Genomic DNA, 18,124 nt, shown 5'->3' on the forward strand with positions numbered 1-18,124 from the left:
TGACTTATGATTCTCTTAAAAGAAGAATTTTCCAAATTAAATAGAACGTACAGTAAATAAAAAATTATATAACATAAATATAAGGTGGGATTTTATGAAGTAGACATATGTGCTTAGAAAATAAATAGAAAAAATGCGAAAGTAAGGTTCACTACTAAAGGCGAAACGAAGGTGATAACTTCAGCAGTGCTTTATCAGAGTTCCCAACTATCTTCTTCTTTGACAAAACTATCATTAGAATCATTCAAGGTTTCTAATTTCCTCTGCAAAGACAGGCTTCGCTCGTTGGCTTGCTGAGAAGAACCCACCCCCATGGTATGCGGGCTGAATTGGATAGTTTTAGGTGGAGACATTCCACTTGGGTTAATGCTATCATAGCTTTCATGCTCAAATTCTGCAAATAAAGAAAGAGCATGCGAAGAGTTTCTATCGTTAAGTGAAGGCATGTCCATTTTCATTGATATGGGAGAAGGCGATACAAAAGGAGAAGAATCAATATCCATTACTTCTTGAGATTGCAAATTCTTAGGCTCACGTGGAGTCACTTGTACTTGCCAATTTGTATCTAAAACGCGATGCAGAAGGGCACTACGACCTGTATGAGGATTATTTTCTGGTTTTCTTAGCGGAGTCTGCATCCTTGCCGGGATGGGGGTCAAAGCTGCATCATCTAACGAAATATCCTCTAAGGAGACATCCATCTTCTTAGGAGTGGACTGTACAAAATCCTCGTTTTTTGTATTATCTCCTTGTACAGCTGCATCGGGAAAATCAGATTTTCCGACAAAAGAATGCCTCTTTTCCAAATGTTCATTCTTTGTGTGCAGCTGTAGGTCCGCCTCTGTAGAATTAGACATAACATCTTGATCGCTTGGATTGGATTCTACTGGAACAGGTTCCTCTACACCCGAAAGTGAAACATTGGCACTTGCTTCAAAAAACTGCTTCCAAAACTGTTTTCTGTTAGCTTAATTCTTAAAATAATACAAATTACAAGCTGAATCATGAGTGGCAGTTGCCATTGAACATACTTTTGAAGAGTCCCATATAGTGTTACAATTTTTTGCGTATTTTTCCACGATAGGCAAGATTTTGGTAGTCACTGTTCGATGACATTTAGAAAAATTTGCATCAATTTCGTAAAGTGCTAGAGTAATCGATTGTTCCAATCGTTCTAATCTAATTCTTTTGTTAGAGAATGTTTATCTACAGTCGCGACAAGTTTACTGCATACTGTTCCAAATTGTTCATAAGAATGACATCTAATACTCATAAAAACTTTGAAAATATTATTTCTTAGTATAGAAACTCTCAATGGTGAAATTTATGGCGAACTGCAACTGAGGTGTAGGTATACTAGCGTCCATTATTAGCGATGTTTCGTAAAGTAAACAAGTTAAATTGGCAATATACAGTGAGATTTTTGTAAGTTCAAGATAATACTAATACAATCATTGTTGAGTAATAAATATGAATTTTAAAGTTTTGTTTACTTTCCTCAGTGGACTAAATGCAGACTGCAATGATCAAATGATCCATAGTAAACAAACATTCAACTTGTCTTTTGCCAGCATCCTCAAGATCCAAAATGAGTAGTATCTTTGGAGAGAATATTGTTTCAGATAGTATAGTAAATATGGAGTTGACGAACCCTGATAATACTACGACTATGCATCCCATCTATGAAACTAACATTGAAAAGGAAGTCCAGCAGGAGTTTTCTGACAATGTCTCTGAAAAAGAAACGATTGACTCAACTAAAAGCAAAATATCTTTAGAAAATATACAGCAAGAAATGGGAGCACTTGCCAAGAAAATTTTTCATAAATTAGGGGTTAAAGCAACCGACTTGGGATTTTCTAATGAGCATGATGACTCGCAGGATTCATTACAGACACTAGCGCCTTCTCCATCATATGTTCCACTTTTGAAGGTTATTGGAAGCTCTGAGGAGGTCAATAGCAACTTGGTATTAACCGACTTGGAAACAAATACTGATGGATATGATCCTAAATTTTTGATTTCTGTTAGGAAGTTTTTGATGGGATCTCCCAACTCTGGCTTTGTCGTTAAACATGAGAAACGTCTTCCAGATGGACCGCGTGTTCTGGCCCTTCGAGCCATTTCATCAGTCGATGAAGAAAATAGAAAAGAGCGCCTATCTCCTGATAGTGATCCTGTTGAAACAGAATCTGTTTATGTTGACAATGGAGAATTGTCAAATCAAAAAGTAGAAACAGTTGAAATTTCCGAAAAAGAACAAAATGATGATCCCGCCGGATATTCTCAATACCTTCTAGAGTTCAAGAAGAGTAAATGTCAAAAGAAAGTGCCGACTTTAGAGAGTATTGAGGAAAATGAAGGAACGGAACCTCATGACAACTTGACCTTTATGACTGATTTGGGAACTCCATACTATTCTCTGGGTAATGAATTTGAAAGAAAGCAAATTTTGGATGAATACGGGTTGCTGGCTAATGATGAAAACCTAGTTATTGGACACACGTTAAGAGCGGAGTATTGCTTTATGTTTGATGAAAGCGATATCCTGCAATTACGCAATTATGAACATACAGAAAAGGAACTTAGTGTCCTTCAATTTAAAGGGGTCTCGTCACGTTGGGATTTTCGTTGCTGTAGAGAAGAACGTTTACTCCGATTGCTACTATGTTTCGACAGTGAACATACTGGGCAATCTTTCATTCAACTGAACGATCCTGAAAATGAAAATGAAAAGGAAGAACAAAATTCCATTAGCATTAGGGAATTATCCTACTTCAGCACAAAACTTATTTCATTGATCTTACCCAAAGAAGCACATAAGCAGCGGTATATCATGCTAAGCTCCTTAGCAAAGACAAGGGAAGCTGATTTCTTTTGGTCTGAAGAGGAAAAAACTAATTATACAAACGAGCTTCTCAGCAACCCATGCAAATTCCTTTGTGAACTAGATCATTTCGATTCATTTCCTCATCAACAACAAGATCTACTCTGGAAGTACTTAGCGGAGTTTTCTGCTAGTTTAGAGTTAGACCCCAACCTTGCCCTTTGGAAGAAGCAAGTTATTTTTTCAAAAATCGGTCATCCGAAGTTGCTGGTTATGCCAATATCTAGTTTCCACTGCGTACAACGTTTCCCTGACCTTGTTTGCGTTCAAACTTCAACTGCTGAAACGTTTTTGTCTGTGGATCGTGAATTAACAACTTATGACCTAAACACTATTAAGTTGTTAAACACAGCACCTAGTCGTACAGCTCAAAACTGGCTTTTTATCATGCATCACCTAGAAATTGTAGGCTATTTATTTCCACATTTGGTTCATCTCGATAAACAGTATAGTTTATTAGATTATGCAAAGTCTGTTGAGCACATTCCAGAATTGGGCACTGTACAACGAAAAGGGTTTTTGAACAAAGTCGCATTTGATGATAACGAGGCTTTACTTTACCAAGTTTAAACGTACTGTCACATAATTTTCTATCACATGTTATCGACCATTCAGTGTTGAGGTTCCTAGGAATCTCTTCTAGGATGGTAGTGTACCTTTTAAGCGAAATTTTGTTTCATCTGCACATTCATTATTTACAAACCTATACGAACTTGACAAAAGTTTTTACGAATATACTAAATATTGACTTATTAATACTTGAAAATATTATCACTTTTTTTGAGGTGGTCTAAGTAAAAATGTGTAGGTCGAATTCGTCACATAGGGTAATAAATGTAAGTGTAGGACCGTTAAAGTATGCTCTAAATAATCTTTTAACATATAAAAAGTAATGTGGATTATTTGCAAACACCATAATGAATGTTGATCAAAATACCGGTTCAACGTCGATAAATAACAAACAGCAGAGCCCACCGATACACAAACCTAAAATTGCAAAGGGACTTTAATAGTCGTATAATCTGGAGAATGAAATGCTTAGCGACCGATCATTGCAACGTGATAATAGGTTGGCTTAGGTGCTTTGTTTATTTACATTTCAATGTTAGTTGTCATGGAAACGAAATTCATACAAAATAAAGCGTATGCGGCTGTAAACAAACAAAAGATTCAACATTTACATTTACCCATTTTACCCAAAAATGGGGTTTCATGGATGTTTAAGTACAGATGAATATGAACCTGAGTTAATTGAGAAATATGGGAATCCTGAACCACCTTCTTCAAGCATATTAATTAATACACGACCAGTCAATCCATTTTTATCCACTTTCGTGTATGTAGGAAAGGCTAGCAGTTCTGAAGATGTGTCTATATCTACAGGTGAGGAGGAAATGCGAACCCTTTTAGTTGCGTCTGCTGTTAAAGATGCAAAAGGTTGGGTGTACCTTTCCGGAAAAGACGTTGAAGAAATAAAACAGAAAATAAAAAACCTGCAGGGATTACTTGGTGTTTCTATAAAAAAACTGGCTGTCGAAGCCAAAATTAGAGAAGCTGCTAAGAATTTGATGGTTGCCCAAGCTAAGGAGAAAAAAGGAAAACATAAACAAAGTACGATAGAGCATTACGAACAATGTTCTCGTAGAGTTAGAGAACTTTCTTCTAAGATATGGCTTATTGAAAGGAAACTTGCAGAATTTTATATGCACCTATTGAAGCATATGGTTGCTGTGTGCATTGCTGAGCTTAAACCAGGTAGCTGTAGCAAGGTATCTTCACCGGTTTCTGCCATCACCGCTGATGAGAGCGCAACTGGATTTCGAGATGAAGAAATAATGAACAATGAGGAAATTGAGCAGCTTGTAGAGCGTATGAGCCGTATACTGGAAATTGCTCAATCAATGGGTAATTCAATTCGTGAACCATCTGTCCTAGATGCAGTACAAATGAACGCTGGTGAACGGCTACTCGAGCAAGTTCGTCACTTAGAGCTTATTTTGAAACAAATATACGAGAAAAAGTTGGAGGAAGATGCTGATGCGAAAGATATTGCTCCTCGCGCTATTGTGAACTTTTGGCGGTTACTTACTGAGCTGTTTCGCGGCGACAATGATACGCCAGAGAAGAGTAATGCACTTCCTGATGATGAACTCGATAAACATTTGAAATCTGATTTTGACATTGAATCATTTTGCTTTCTTCTGCACCATCTATTGTCATTATACCAAACACAAAAGAAAGAGCTTGCTTCAAGCAATGAACTTCTAGCAAGTGTCCGAGATGAAAATACGAAAAAGCTTAAGGAGCTTCAAGATATCATTGAAGAGCAGAGTAAACATATGGCTCGCCTTCATAGGGAAGGGTTTTCTGAGGCCGCTGAAAATAACGATAAACCTAAAGAAACAATGCCTTGTACGTATGATTCATCTCTAGCAGATGACCATTCGGATACCTCCAACCTGAGTAAAGATAAGGCGAATACACTTTGTGCCCAGTGTTCAGTATATCTTTCTGAAAAGTATCAGCAACAGCAGTCCTTGTTGCAATTGGAGTCTAATATCCAGCAATTGGAAAATGAGAAAAAAGCTGCCAAGCTTATAGAAAAGGATCTGTTGTCTCAGATTTCTCATGTCAAACTGCAATTTGAGCAACAAATAAAGGCACATCATTATGCGAAAGACCAGGTTAGAAATTTGAACGACGAGATGGTTGCCTTACGTGCTGAGCTTGAAGTTGTAAAGGCTATGAATTCCCAGCCTGATGATCCCGATTCCGATTATGCAATAAAGCAGAACAATGCATTGCAGAACAGATTAGAGGCTTTGACAAGAGAAAATGAGTTATTACAATCTCGCGTTACAACTTTGGAAATGGAAAAAGAAGTTCAGGAGAAGAACTCTGCTACTGTAAGCAACCTTACGCTAAAGCAATTGCAAATGGAGAATATATTTGCAAGCCTCAATTTGGAGAATTCATTTGATTTTGGTATGCCATTAATGGGACCATACACTCAACAAAATTTGCAGTTAGAGGATGAAATTTCTGAAATTTCTAGTCCTTCCTATTCCTCCGATGATGACAGGAAAACCATCTCCGAGACTCAACCAGCACCTAAGCAAAACATTAACGAAGAATTTGAAAATTCGACTTCTACAGATGGGTCTGAAACTAACAAAAATGAACAAGGGAATAGTCTTAGCACCCCTGATAATGAACCGCGTTTGAGGAAGGAGAGCTTGAGCAGTGATGTCCTACTTGACGGTAGCGAGAAACCAGCGCAAGCTGAATTAACTATAAATTCAGAAAACTTTCCAGTTGACTGTAGCCTTCCTGTTCAAACGGGTGCTGACGTCGTTGTCCCTGATACAACTGATGAAGAAGTCATAACCTCAGAACCCGTGAAGTTAGAACAACCGATCAATGAAAACAGCAATGTAGAAGAAGCTGAAAAGGATTATCAGCCGTCTGAGAAAGATGACAAATCTCTTATTGGCGGCATCCTCAGTACAGTTGAAATGACCCAGTCTACTGATGTGAATGACGAGATTGAAAATACTTTAACCATACCTGTTGAGGTAGAGCATTCTGATAATATTGACAAAGGCAGTGAAGAAAATGATCTTGGAAAAGAAGCCGTTGATGAAGCAAACAACAACCAGAATGATGTTCTAGAATCTGTCGTGGTGGAACAATCTACTACAACTGATGACTGTGAAAACAAAGTATATGAAGGACAAATGAACGACAAAAATTCCTCCCTTGATATGGTCAATGCATGCGAAGGTATTAATCAGACTGCAATTGGGTTCGTTGAGAAGCCTGACAAGGTTACTGAGCTAATCGATGAAGCTGAAGAAAACATCGATATATCTCAGGACATCTCTATGACCGAGACGAACGCTGTAGATGATGAAGTGCAAGCAGAAAACTCCATCTTACAAGATGAAGTTGAAGAAACTCGTCAAGATGATATCGAGAAGGATGAGCTGGAAGACATCAAGGAAGTAAAAGAGGATGAAAATTTAACTACTTTAGAGGAAACAATTGAGATTCCGGCCAACGATATTGAAGTCCAGGACCCTGAACAATGTTCATGTATGAACAGTACTGAAAATGATAATATCACTACTGAGAATTCAAGCGAAATCGTACAAGTTATTCATACAGAAGACGATTCCTTGCATTTTGATGACAATGTTTCAACCGATTCAGTAAGTCTGGGGAATAAGTCTAGGATAAGCATGGATTCAATGAGAAACGACTGTGAAGCGTTTTTGCCGAAAAAGGAAAAATTCGGCTCTTTAAGGACTTTACACAGTTTTGAAAGTAGTATGAGGAGAGTATCTACTTCTGCAGCATAACCAAATACGATCTTCTAAATTTGCAGCTGTATAAGGAAGATGTTCCGATTATAAACTTTTTTCCTTCTTGGACCTTTTTGCAGGTGCTTTCAAGTTTTTTTTTGAATTTTGGCTAAGAAGCAAACGAAAGATTTTGAAGACTATGCTTTCGCAACTTTATGAACGCAGTAAATTCTGCTTATGAATGGTGCATACAACGGTTTATGGACTTGCATATTTATTTTATTCTGGCATTAATTGCATTTTGCTTTACCAGTTGGAGATTGAATCGAAGTTTTATATAAGATACCAACTAATAATGCGTGTACAAAAAGAGACAACAGACGCATTTACATTACAATTAGCATCTAAAGAAGTGATAACATCAAGCATATATAATACATTTAATAATACTAATGAGCATATGTATCTTCAACCCATATGTAACCGAATCTTCCTTATGACAAGCATTATTGATATTGCAAGTTTTAAGGCACAAGTATTGTTTCTAAATATCTTTATGATCAAATAATAATTAGCTTATTTGTAATAGCTTGTCTTCGATCATTTTTTGTAACTATTGCTACAAATATTATTCATCGAAACAAACTAATTTACCAATTTACCACCTAGCAAATTACCCAAATCTTTAAATCGTAAAAATTTTAAGGAAAATTAAATCGCCATCAAAATATTAACAATATGGTATAAAGACTTTTTTAAACATGAACTATCAGAAAAATGCAAAAGTCCTTTGATGTAGCGGCCAAAGCTTTTTAGTTTAAATGCATGATAGTACAATCATCAGTACATCTTTAACTCAGAATTCAGGAGAAACAAATATTGTACCTCATATACTAACAAAATGATAGTATGATACTTTTATTATAATCGGATTAAACGAAATTAGCACTCAGCAACTTCATTTGATTTACGTGGAGAACTTTTGGCCTGTTGCATAGCCAAGGCAAAAATACGACTGGAATTTGCATTTTCATTTAATAATCTTTGATTCCAATGTGAGCCTGACTGCTGTATTAGTGGTATATCTTCGTTGCGAATTACAGAGCCGATGGACATGAAAAAGCCAAAAGTGGCCGCAGATGTTAACATGTATTGACCTAAGGTCCTTAAGAATCCACGTGGACCAGGCCCATAGCGCAAAACTGCTACTCCTCCAAATAAAAACCCGATGCCAAGTCCAGCAGCTGAACCCATAATGGCGCCCATTTTTACTGTTCAGTGTTAATGACTGAATTCATACAATATAGAACTTACGCTTATCCACAGTTGAAGGTTGCATAGATTGCATTTTGAGTAGTTAAAGGTCTTACTTTTATTTAGAAATAGAGAGCACTAGTTTCAAGGGGGATTTTGTTGGTAGGAAAAGTAAGGTAGTATACAGTTATTATATTGGATACCTAGGTATAACAATAGATGTAACAATTTCTTTTGTTAAATCAATAGTTTAGTTTAGGAAATGTTAATTTAAAGAAAACCTATATATATATTTTTTATAAGCCCAGTTTTTTTAAGTAAATGTAACAATGTATTACATCCAGGCATGCGTTAAGTGAGAGCATAGGCTTAACGTTATAATGACTTCTGAATTAAAATAAAACATTGCATTGGCATGTATTGCAATTGCTAAAGTCTGCTATGTATATCTGACATATATAATAAATTAATTCCCCTCGGCTTCGGATTGAATTTCCTACCTTTTGTTATTAAGAAGCCTATCGCTAATTAATTACTAACATGTCCTTAGCGAAATTTAATTGAGTTGCATTCTTAGTTACATCTACAAATGGCAAAGTTCTAATGAGGGAGTGTTGTCATTCCTGCAGCAATTATTTTATTATTTAATAGACAAGTAGAACATAAAAGAACAAAAATGGATATATGTATATATATATATATATATATATGTCAAAAAACATTATTTTAAAGATAGCCTTCGTCAGACAATTGTGAAAGGACAGCAAAAGTAACCTCAGAAACAGAGTCTTTGGGCTTGATGTTTACGGTAGTCCACTCAGCAGGTACTTTAACAGATGCATCAGCATCAGCCAGAGAAACAACAACGGCAGCACCAGCACGTTGCAATTCTTGGGCGTAAAACACTGAAATAGCATCTAAGCGAGGTAAAAGAGTGACATGGCGGCGACCATCCTCGTTCAAGGCTGAAACTAGAGCGCTGGGGAGAAGTTTATCGGAGGTGGCAGGAACAGCCAAAACAAATCCTTGAGAGTATTTGGGAGGATAGGATTGACGTAAAATAGCGACAACCTCTGGATAAGAGAACCACTCAGGGATGTTGGCACCGACGCGAAGACGGCGACGAAGTTCAGTACCACTGATGTTCAAAGTACGGGTACCGGGTTCGACTTTGTCAACTGGCTTGTAGATGTCCTCATCAGGAAGGTAAGTCATCATTTGGAAAGGAACAATGGTGATACCGATTTCCTGAGCGTATTGTTCAACAAGGTACTGAGCATCGTAAGGACCATAAAAATCCTCGCCTTGACTGTTCTTACCAGGACCAGCATGATCACGACCAATGATGAAATGAGAAGCACCGTAGTTCTTACGAATGATGGCGTGCCATAAAGCTTCACGAGGACCAGCCATACGCATGGCTAAGGGAAGAAGAGAGAGCTTGGCGGAACCCTTAGGATAGCGTTGGAGAATAGCCTCGTAAACACGCACACGGGTGAAGTGATCGATATCACCAGGCTTGGTCATACCGACGACAGGGTGAATGAGCACACGGGCACCGTGTTGCTTAGCAGCACGGACGGTAAGCTCACGATGGGCGCGATGCATGGGATTACGGGTTTGGAAAGCAACGACGCGATTCCAGTTGTTACGCTGGAAGTCAGAGCGAAGTTGAGCAGGTGAGTAGCGGTACTCTACGAAATCGAAATGGCGAATAGGAGTAACGGCTTGAAGTTTACCACCAACATACACATTTCCAGCACGACCAAACAAGTAGTCGACGGCAGGGTGGGCGCGATCATTAGCACCAAATACCTTTTCAGCTTCGTTCGCCTTATCTGGGGTATACTTGTCCTCAACAGTCAAAATGGCAATAACAGTTTGCCCATCCCTAGGATCTAATAATGCAACACGATCACCGGCCTTCAAAGAATCGGCCTGCGATTCATTGAGGTCCAAGGTGATAGGGATGGGAAAGACCTCGCCAGTGCTGAGACGCAAATTCTCGACGACATTCAAATAATCCTTTTGGTTCATGAATCCGTCTAATGGACTGAAACCTCCGTTCAAAATGAGTTCCACATCGCAAAACTGACGTTCCGATAGTACAATTTTGGGAAGGCTAGTAGCCTCCTGTTCCAGTTGTTCTCTCAGAGGAGCATCTCTGGCGTTAAGATCTTTCAACAAAGCTTTAGTCATTTTGACACCCCAAATCGTAAAGGACCTGCTTGTTTATTTATATCTACGTACTGACTAATAGAATCCAACCGTAGGCGGGACAATAGACGTCGGCAATTGGCAATTTCTCGCGCAATTTCCATTTAGCGGAGAATGAATTTTTCCCCAAAATTTTACTGAGTAGTCACAAACTTGTGACAACATAACTTGCCGAAATTAGCAATTTTACTCGCTCGCTTAATGATAATCTTAAGTAAGTTTATTTTTTTCAGCATGTTTCATTCGTCCACTCCAAAACACATACAACTTGCATCCATTCTACTGAGAAAACTCTTCGATAACAATCGTTTTATTGAAGCGTTACTTCCACTTACAAATTTCGCTTTTAACTCTTACATACGTATTAAAATCGGAGACCTCATTCACCGTAGTAGGTGTCTTGTTACATTGTCGTGGGAGCTTTTCCAGTATACGTGGATGTTTATTCTCCTATCTACTCCTTTACTGCTATAGCATGCCGAACGAGTGAAAATATAGGATTCTGTTCAAGCCTGAAACCCATCATCTTCTATCGTCATGGAACATCAATAAAACTAATGAGGACAGAATTCGCAATCCAAGGGTGTGTTAAAAAATTATCGTGTTCCAAGCAAAGCGAGACGTTCTAGAATAGCTAAAAGAAATTGTCAAACAATTAAATGGCCAAAACCAATTCGTTTATTAGGTGTCAATAAAAACAAGCAGAATTAATGTCTCAACGACGAAAGTTATAATTACAAACTGAGTAGGAAATTTCTTTTAACTTATTGTCAGTCGATTTGGTAGCGGTGCGGTATCATATGATTAAAGTCAATAAAATTGTTCACACGGGTTACATTTAATTGAAGATGGGAATATCAAATGGAGACCCTTAATTATGTTTGACAAGTTTGCTTTTTAATGCAGAAAAATCATGAAATTCTTTTGTGTTTAACTAGATGCTTGTATCTTTTTTCTGCCCTTTTAGCAAATCTTTTTAATTGGTTGGCTGTATTTCTGTAGTTCTCGCTCAACGAAAATAACTGAGATATCTGTGAAAAGTTACATTGTCGAATAATTTTAAAAATTGAGATCTATATTACTTTTATTTACTCAACTCGTACGTTTGCTTAGCTACCAATTATGTGGGTATATCCAAAACCTCCTTAGCTTTATTAATTTTTGCATTACATCCACGGATAACGAAATGTGATGCAGTACATTTTTTGATATATCACGGTATAACGATTATTTGAAAAAGCCAAATTGCGAAAGAAAAATTGCGTGTTAAATATACGATACGATTCATTTCAGTAAATTGCTTTGTGTGTGTAACAAATCTTTTTTTTTTCAATGTCACACTTGGCTTTCTGCCTTTTTCCAACATCTCATCCTCGATAGGTCCCTTCTTTTCCTTATCCATTAGTACGGTTGGTTTCCGTTATTTCCTGTTTATTTATTTATTGAAAAAATAAGAAAACCCCTTCAAAAAAATTTCGTGGATTTTTATCTTTGCTTATTTTGTTTTTACTTTTTCATTTTCATTCGATACTTTTAGAAGTCTAAGAAAAAATGCCACCTAAAAAGGCCGCAAAAGGAAAGGGTGATCCCGGCAAGGCTGCTAAAAAGGATCCTACAAAAAAAGCAGCTGACGCTACTTTTGGGTTGAAAAACAAAAATCGGTCTACCAAGGTTCAAGCAAAAATTCGTCAAATTGAGCAAAACGCGGCAGCTTCAGGCAGCAAAGATGCTAAACGTCAGGAAGCTCTTCGCAAACGTCGTGAAGAAGAAAAACGCGCGGCAGAAGCTGCTAAAGCAGAAGTGGCTGCTTTGTTCAATGCAATACCCAAGAAACAAACACCTCAGAATTTTCTTACTCGTAAAGAAGAAGTTAAAGAGTCACAAAAAATCGACCTTTACTCAGATGTTCGTGACCAGCAAACTGATTTGCCTCTTGAGAAACGTCCTTGGATTAATACGGACATCGTCTGTAAGTTCTTTCTGGAGGCGTGTGAAACTGGCAAATATGGATGGTTGTGGCAATGTCCGAATGGTAATATGACTTGTATTTACAAACATGCTCTTCCTTATGGCTACGTGCTTAGTCGCGACAAGAAAAAGGATGATACTAAAGAAGAAATTAGTCTTGAGGCCTTTATTGAGATTGAGCGCCATAGATTAGGGCCTAATCTTACCCCTGTAACTGAAGAAAACTTTAAAAAATGGAGTGATGGTCGGAGAGATCGTATTCTCAAACAAGCTGAAGAGCGCCGTAGTAACCGCGCTGTTGGTAGAAGTAACTTAAGTGGCCGTGAATACTTTGAGAGCAACAAAGACAAAACTCACGAAGTGGTTGGTGATGAGGAAGACTGGGACTTCTCTGCCCTTCGTCGTGAAACAGAAGCTTTGGCTAAAGCTCAGGATGCCACCGCTCCTATCGTTTCCGTTTAATGTCCTTGGGCTATTAATTATTTTTTTCAAATGTGGATTTTAGACAAGTGATAAATGATCTTTTCTTGTTTAAAATCTACTCCATTTTTTATGTCTTGTTAGCTTATACATTATTTTCATTATGTTTTACATCGGGTTTCTGAAGGTTTACTTTTCATATTGCCTATTTGTTTTGTTCGTTTGGCTTATTGGTTTCATTTTTGCCAGCTCTGAATGAAACATATATATATTTTTTTCGAACTGATGACTCACTTTTCGTCTTTTATATTTTATTTTGCAGTTTTGTAAACTTGTATTTGTGAACAGTTGTCGTGTAGCTAGTATACAATCCTCTAAACTTCCATTTTTTTCTTAGTATTGTCAGACATATCGTAGAGACATTTTGCAATATGGAATAGGTAAGTATTATAAGTGACGAATTCATCCGACCAGCCTGAGATGCGTATATGGGAATTTTTATACATGATTCCAAAACAATTTGATTATGCAGATTGCGCAGACAACTGAGAGAGTATCCTACTAGTTTACATATACGGCATACTGATTTTCACTTCTATTTAATTAACGACATAATAGTATGCAAAACTCCGCGTTATCTAGAAATTAACCAATTTTTCAAATATTCGTTAAAGAGTTACGATAGTAAACTTGCGTAGCTTTGTTGCGTTTCCTTAATGACAAGAAGCCTTCAGACTTTCGTAGAAAGAACAAGTGAAGTCAGGACGCAATGAAGGCTGAACGAAGGATGATTTCATTAAAAATACGATGTTAAAAAAACCTGAATTAAATACATAAATCTTTTCTTATAACTTTTCTGAAACAATCCACTTTATATATTTGGTAAAATTCGAGATTCGATTTTCCAGCATATATAAAAGCGAAACATCTTGAATTACAACTTCTCCCAACCACTTTTAGTCAACATGTCCAACTGCTTTTTTGACGTTATTGCCAACGGCCAACCTTTAGGACGTATCGTCTTCAAATTATTCGACGATGTCGTTCCCAAGACTGCTGCTAACTTCCGTGCTCTCTGCACCGGCGAGAAGGGCTATGGCTATGCTGGCTCCACCTTCCACCGTGTCATTCCCCAATTCATGCTCCAAGGTGGTGATTTCACTCGCGGTAACGGTACCGGTGGAAAGTCCATTTATGGCGAGAAATTTCCTGATGAAAACTTTGCCTTGAAGCATAACAAGCCTGGTTTGTTGTCTATGGCCAACGCTGGTCCTAACACCAACGGTTCTCAATTTTTCATTACCACCGTTGTCACTCCCTGGTTAGATGGCAAGCATGTCGTTTTCGGTGAGGTCACTGAGGGTATGGATGTTGTCAAGAAGGTTGAAAGCTTGGGTTCTAACTCTGGTGCTACTCGTGCTCGCATTGTCATTGACAAGTGTGGTACCGTCTAAGCTTGTGCTTTTTTAACTTACTCGTTGATGCATTTATGAAAAAGAACTATTGGTTCCTAGATAGTCATAGTTCATCTAACGACAATTTTTCCTATAAAGTTTGCGATAAATTTTTGTAAAGTATTCGAAAATGTAAAGAGAAAAACTTTAAATTAAGAGAAATCATTCAGCTGTTAAACGTATAAGTAATAATAAGATTTCAGTAACAAGGAAGCTGCGACGAAGTGTTTATAGCTATTGATCACGATCCATAGCATATAATCAAGAAAGTACGTATTACTGAGGTTAGACAAAAAGTAACTTAGTTAAAAAATCGACGACTTGGTTGGCCCATAATAACGCGCATAGTAGTAATTGTATTAACATTTAACTGTTTACTAGGATACTCTTATCAAAAGTAATCCTAACCTTAAACGAAAACCGGGAGTCTTTTTGATGTGAGGCATGTTTAATTATTTACATAGAAGTCCATAGTGCTAAGGAAGCTTAAGTTAGTCACCCTGGATTATATCGAATTACCTTAACGCAAGAATGTAACTCTGATTATGATATTCATTAGGGATAATATTTACGTTCAATCAAATTGATATTATGACAAGAGAGTAGCAACACGGCACTGAATGCTGCTCTGCAGCAATTGTCCAAACTTTACTTCAGCTTCAGCAAGTCGGGCACCCACTTCCATTTGATAATGCTTCCTTTTACGATTACATCCTTGCGAAAGTTTTTTGGTGTTTACTAACTCTTTTTCTAATAATTCTAGCTGAACTTCTAAAGCCTCCAACGAACTATCAAATGCTTTTTCTCCATGCTTTTCTAGCAAATAAAGGTTATCATTGCGAGATTTTTGATATTCCCATACAACAGCGGACTGCAACAGGCTTTCACGGGTTCCCGGTGGTTTTAGCTGTATGTAGCGTTGAACGTCGATGGCTGCAAGTTTTTCTCCCTTTCCAGCCGCAACAATGGCATTTTCCAGTCGATCTGATAAACGATGGGATTGAAATTTCTTTTTCTGTTCCTCTTGTTTAATTAGTAAACCTCCAGATCTCTTTAGCTCCTCCTCAACAATTTGAGCAGCTGCTGATCTATCTTCTTCGTTATAAGTAGATTCAAAGTCTAAATAATTTGATTAGAAGACATAAAAAAAAAACTTACAAGGTAATGAATCCAAAGATATATTATAACTCATTTTATGCAATCCAGAAAAAATCCGCCCTCTCCATTAGACGTTCGTGGTTGGTATTTGGTTAGTGCTCAGCACTTTGGAGATACCACATATTTTACAAAGACATAATTTATGATAAGCTACATACAATGAGATATAAGTTTAACAAAAAATCATTTTTATAATGTTTCAAGGAAGTATAATAGGATTCCAAGTAGGTTTACTCACGAATTCTTCATCCCAAGTATCCATGACATCCATATCTGATGGGTCAAGCATGAATTGCTCAGCCTTCACGTTCTCATGGATATGAACAAACGACGAAGCTTTGAATATTGGTGAAACCCCTTTCTGAAGGCAATAACGAAGAAGAATATTCGCCGGTGTTTTATTGTACTTTAAGGATAAATCTAAGAGTCGAATATCACTAAGACGATATCCTCTTGTTAGCGGTGAAAAAGCCTGTACTAAAATACCGTGATTAAAACAGTAAGAAAGAAAAGTAGGCCTGTTATTGAATGCAGAAAATTCGACCTGATTAATAGCTGGAAGGGGCAACCCAAGACTGATAATTTCTTCCAAATGATGAATATTATAGTTGGAAACTCCAATTTTGTTTATCCTTCCTTCTTTTTGATGCTGCAATAGTGCTCGCCAAGACTCAATACGGCGTACGGGCCACTTTGGTGAATGTATTAGCACGACGTCTAACTTTGGACGACCTGTTCTGCGAAGAGACTGTTCGACCGCTTTCCAGGTACGTTCAAATCCTTGTAAGGAGTCAGGAATCTTAGTTATTAAGGTGATATCTTCACGTTTAATATTCACATTTTGATGGCAGAAATCTTGAATGGCTTGTTCACATTCTTTTTCATTTCGATATGTAATTGCTGAATCAATTACGCGAATACCAAGCGAGAGTGCCTCAATTACTTGCTGGTAGCAATCCTTAAGTTGATATACACCAAAGCAAAGTTGTTCCTTTTCAAAATTGGTTTGAGAAGGAGAAAATGGTTTCATTAACGTAAGTTGAGGTAGATGAGAGAGCTCAATGTATAGACAAAAATATTTTCTAAATCCCTAAACCTTTAAGTAGGAGATTAAAGGAAATTTTTTATATATTTAGGATAATTGTAAAGAATTATTCAATGGTTATATAGCTAGGCCAGACAAGTTCATCCTCAATAATACGTTTAACTTTTTCCGATACAAATTTCTCGACTTTAGCAACATTTTTTAGCAGCTGTTTATTAGATTCTCCAATAATACTTTCCACTGTTAAATCTCGAATAACACTTGATGCATGCTCTCCAGTTCCGTGCAGCAATGTATCAACGAAGCATAGATGCGTCCGCTTTCCCATTTTAGCCAAAACAGCAATGGCATCGATGGAAATCCTAATAAATGAAAGTTTGAATGGAAGAACTGCAAATTCAGAGTTCGGGTAATTCATCGATAGAACCGCTTCCAGGCTTAGATTTGCGTCTCCGTCATAAGATACGTGTGCAGTAACTTGGAAATCGTTAGAACGATCTCTTTCTTGATGATTATCCATTGGAGTACTTGGGCGACTTTCAGGAATTGGGCTTGTGAGTCCACTTGCAGATAGAATCCCGGGTGAATTAAATGCGGGATTAAAATATGCTAGTCTTGAAAATGGATGTTCAGCAGCGTAAGGTGGAAGATCCGTAAGCACTGGTGAAACATTATTGCGGGAGCATTGATCACCCTCTAGTTCTTGGTTAGCTAATTCGAAAGCTTCATTTTCATAAAATTGGGGATCAGGATCGCCGATTTCTTGAATAGTAATCTGAGGTGAGACTTTGCCGAAATGGAAGTCAACAACCTTTAAATGCTTTATATAAGATGGTAGCGACAAATTCGAAACTTGTCCTTCGAGAAGATGTAAAACTTTTGCTTCTAATTCTGAGTCTAACTTTGACCAATCAAAGTCAATAGACATTGTTCTGCAATTGTAAAAAAAAAATACGAACTCTTGAATCTCTCAATGACGATTGTAGCAAGTTTTCAAAATTTAAGTAATTTCTTCGTCAACTTGGTTAATGAAATAATATTTAAACCGGTTCTCTAAATTTTATACGAAGACGGCATGAATTTGATACTTTAAACAAAATCCTCCAGCAATTTTAATGTCCTTTCCTTCAATGTTCTTTTTTACTCATCGAGAATTGCAAGTGAATTTTTAAGATATCTATTTATCTTAAATATTACCTTCTGTAGGTACCAAAATCTTTTCTCCTAGTATTGTCAGTAGAGTTAGGTGGTATTCCCAGATTACCTTCTAACAAAGCCTACGCGGTTTAAAAAAGGTTAAAAAACAAATTTGTAAATTAATAAACCTTTTAGTTTATTACTATCGTAATTTGTATAAACATTTAATTTTTTGGAACCACCAGTCATGTGCTTCAGTCTTCTTCTACCTAAGTTCTTG

At 37.2% G+C, this 18,124-nt stretch overlaps 11 protein-coding genes and 7 long non-coding RNA genes across 18 annotated transcripts; 9 read left to right on the forward strand and 9 right to left on the reverse strand.

The window, feature by feature from the left end:
* Positions 1-12: 12 nt before the first annotated feature.
* On the reverse strand, positions 13-1,338 carry ask1 (DASH complex subunit Ask1). The gene is made up of 3 exons (NM_001021551.3): positions 1,235-1,338; positions 1,032-1,179; positions 13-953 (listed from the first exon to the last, which is right to left on the reverse strand). Exons 1-3 carry the CDS (start codon positions 1,249-1,251, stop codon positions 195-197), a joined length of 924 nt encoding a protein of 307 aa, NP_595657.1. The 5' UTR covers positions 1,252-1,338; the 3' UTR covers positions 13-194.
* SPOM_SPNCRNA.1446 lies at positions 1,309-3,539 on the reverse strand. Its single transcript, NR_150330.1, has one exon. It is a non-coding gene; the product is annotated as a non-coding RNA, possible alternative UTR (long non-coding RNA).
* meu25 lies at positions 1,589-3,714 on the forward strand (the record flags this gene model as incomplete). Its single annotated transcript, NM_001021552.3, has 1 exon — positions 1,589-3,714. One exon carries the CDS (start codon positions 1,589-1,591, stop codon positions 3,455-3,457), a length of 1,869 nt encoding a protein of 622 aa, NP_595658.1. The 3' UTR covers positions 3,458-3,714.
* On the reverse strand, positions 3,648-7,217 carry SPOM_SPNCRNA.1447. The gene has a single exon (NR_150331.1). It is a non-coding gene; the product is annotated as a non-coding RNA (long non-coding RNA).
* On the forward strand, positions 4,052-7,248 carry uds1 (septation protein Uds1; the record flags this gene model as incomplete). Its single annotated transcript, NM_001021553.2, has 1 exon — positions 4,052-7,248. The coding sequence occupies exon 1, from the start codon at positions 4,090-4,092 to the stop codon at positions 7,246-7,248; it is 3,159 nt and encodes a 1,052-aa protein (NP_595659.1). The 5' UTR covers positions 4,052-4,089.
* A 184-nt stretch (positions 7,249-7,432) lies between these two features.
* SPOM_SPBC27.05 (uncharacterized protein) lies at positions 7,433-7,759 on the forward strand (the record flags this gene model as incomplete). The annotated part of the gene is made up of 1 exon (NM_001021554.1): positions 7,433-7,759. One exon carries the CDS (start codon positions 7,433-7,435, stop codon positions 7,757-7,759), a length of 327 nt encoding a protein of 108 aa, NP_595660.1.
* Positions 7,760-7,871: 112 nt separating this feature from the next.
* Positions 7,872-8,552, forward strand: SPOM_SPNCRNA.5241. The gene has a single exon (NR_194596.1). It is a non-coding gene; the product is annotated as a non-coding RNA (long non-coding RNA).
* Positions 7,891-8,606, reverse strand: mgr2. The gene is made up of 2 exons (NM_001021555.3): positions 8,506-8,606; positions 7,891-8,462 (listed from the first exon to the last, which is right to left on the reverse strand). Exons 1-2 carry the CDS (start codon positions 8,537-8,539, stop codon positions 8,134-8,136), a joined length of 363 nt encoding a protein of 120 aa, NP_595661.1. The 5' UTR covers positions 8,540-8,606; the 3' UTR covers positions 7,891-8,133.
* A 503-nt stretch (positions 8,607-9,109) lies between these two features.
* Positions 9,110-10,655, reverse strand: sua1 (sulfate adenylyltransferase). Its single transcript, NM_001021556.4, has one exon. It carries the CDS (start codon positions 10,642-10,644, stop codon positions 9,172-9,174), a length of 1,473 nt encoding a protein of 490 aa, NP_595662.2. The 5' UTR covers positions 10,645-10,655; the 3' UTR covers positions 9,110-9,171.
* On the forward strand, positions 10,053-12,062 carry SPOM_SPNCRNA.1448. Its single transcript, NR_150332.1, has one exon. It is a non-coding gene; the product is annotated as a non-coding RNA, possible alternative UTR (long non-coding RNA).
* Positions 10,832-13,359, reverse strand: SPOM_SPNCRNA.5242. The gene has a single exon (NR_194597.1). It is a non-coding gene; the product is annotated as a non-coding RNA (long non-coding RNA).
* On the forward strand, positions 10,959-11,268 carry SPOM_SPNCRNA.358. Its single transcript, NR_150754.1, has one exon. It is a non-coding gene; the product is annotated as a non-coding RNA (long non-coding RNA).
* mep33 (translation machinery associated protein Mep33) lies at positions 12,014-13,335 on the forward strand. The gene has a single exon (NM_001021558.3). The coding sequence runs from the start codon at positions 12,214-12,216 to the stop codon at positions 13,090-13,092; it is 879 nt and encodes a 292-aa protein (NP_595663.1). The 5' UTR covers positions 12,014-12,213; the 3' UTR covers positions 13,093-13,335.
* A 634-nt stretch (positions 13,360-13,993) lies between the features above and the next one.
* Positions 13,994-14,708, forward strand: ppi1 (cyclophilin family peptidyl-prolyl cis-trans isomerase Cyp2). Its single transcript, NM_001021559.3, has one exon. It carries the CDS (start codon positions 14,016-14,018, stop codon positions 14,502-14,504), a length of 489 nt encoding a protein of 162 aa, NP_595664.1. The 5' UTR covers positions 13,994-14,015; the 3' UTR covers positions 14,505-14,708.
* Positions 14,709-15,093: 385 nt separating this feature from the next.
* Positions 15,094-15,756, reverse strand: cwf7 (Prp19 complex subunit Cwf7; the record flags this gene model as incomplete). The annotated part of the gene is made up of 2 exons (NM_001021560.3): positions 15,663-15,756; positions 15,094-15,623 (listed from the first exon to the last, which is right to left on the reverse strand). The coding sequence occupies exons 1-2, from the start codon at positions 15,694-15,696 to the stop codon at positions 15,094-15,096; spliced, it is 564 nt and encodes a 187-aa protein (NP_595665.1). The 5' UTR covers positions 15,697-15,756.
* On the reverse strand, positions 15,739-16,708 carry SPOM_SPBC28F2.05C (xylose and arabinose reductase). Its single transcript, NM_001021561.3, has one exon. It carries the CDS (start codon positions 16,690-16,692, stop codon positions 15,862-15,864), a length of 831 nt encoding a protein of 276 aa, NP_595666.1. The 5' UTR covers positions 16,693-16,708; the 3' UTR covers positions 15,739-15,861.
* Positions 15,780-16,973, forward strand: SPOM_SPNCRNA.1449. The gene has a single exon (NR_150333.1). It is a non-coding gene; the product is annotated as a non-coding RNA (long non-coding RNA).
* mdm12 (ERMES complex subunit, membrane tether and lipid transfer protein Mdm12) lies at positions 16,729-17,945 on the reverse strand. Its single transcript, NM_001021562.3, has one exon. It carries the CDS (start codon positions 17,633-17,635, stop codon positions 16,814-16,816), a length of 822 nt encoding a protein of 273 aa, NP_595667.1. The 5' UTR covers positions 17,636-17,945; the 3' UTR covers positions 16,729-16,813.
* Positions 17,946-18,124: the final 179 nt, after the last annotated feature.

Source organism: Schizosaccharomyces pombe (genome assembly GCF_000002945.2).
Source record: "Schizosaccharomyces pombe strain 972h- genome assembly, chromosome: II".
NCBI classification, from domain to species: Eukaryota; Fungi; Ascomycota; class Schizosaccharomycetes; order Schizosaccharomycetales; family Schizosaccharomycetaceae; genus Schizosaccharomyces; species Schizosaccharomyces pombe.

Bases quoted from the DNA above. Each gene is read 5' to 3' on its own strand.
- mep33 (NM_001021558.3), top strand. From the start codon at position 12,214: ATGCCACCTAAAAAGGCCGCAAAAGGAAAGGGTGATCCCGGCAAGGCT.
- sua1 (NM_001021556.4), bottom strand. From the start codon at position 10,644: ATGACTAAAGCTTTGTTGAAAGATCTTAACGCCAGAGATGCTCCTCTG.
- SPOM_SPBC28F2.05C (NM_001021561.3), bottom strand. From the start codon at position 16,692: ATGAAACCATTTTCTCCTTCTCAAACCAATTTTGAAAAGGAACAACTT.
- ppi1 (NM_001021559.3), top strand. From the start codon at position 14,016: ATGTCCAACTGCTTTTTTGACGTTATTGCCAACGGCCAACCTTTAGGA.
- mgr2 (NM_001021555.3), bottom strand. From the start codon at position 8,539: ATGCAATCTATGCAACCTTCAACTGTGGATAAGC. The intron at 8,463-8,505 runs GTAAGTTCTATA...AACACTGAACAG, and splicing joins ACCTTCAACTGTGGATAAGC to TAAAAATGGGCGCCATTATG.
- mdm12 (NM_001021562.3), bottom strand. From the start codon at position 17,635: ATGTCTATTGACTTTGATTGGTCAAAGTTAGACTCAGAATTAGAAGCA.
- ask1 (NM_001021551.3), bottom strand. The intron at 954-1,031 runs GTATGTTCAATG...AACAGAAAACAG, and splicing joins CTATATGGGACTCTTCAAAA to TTTTGGAAGCAGTTTTTTGA.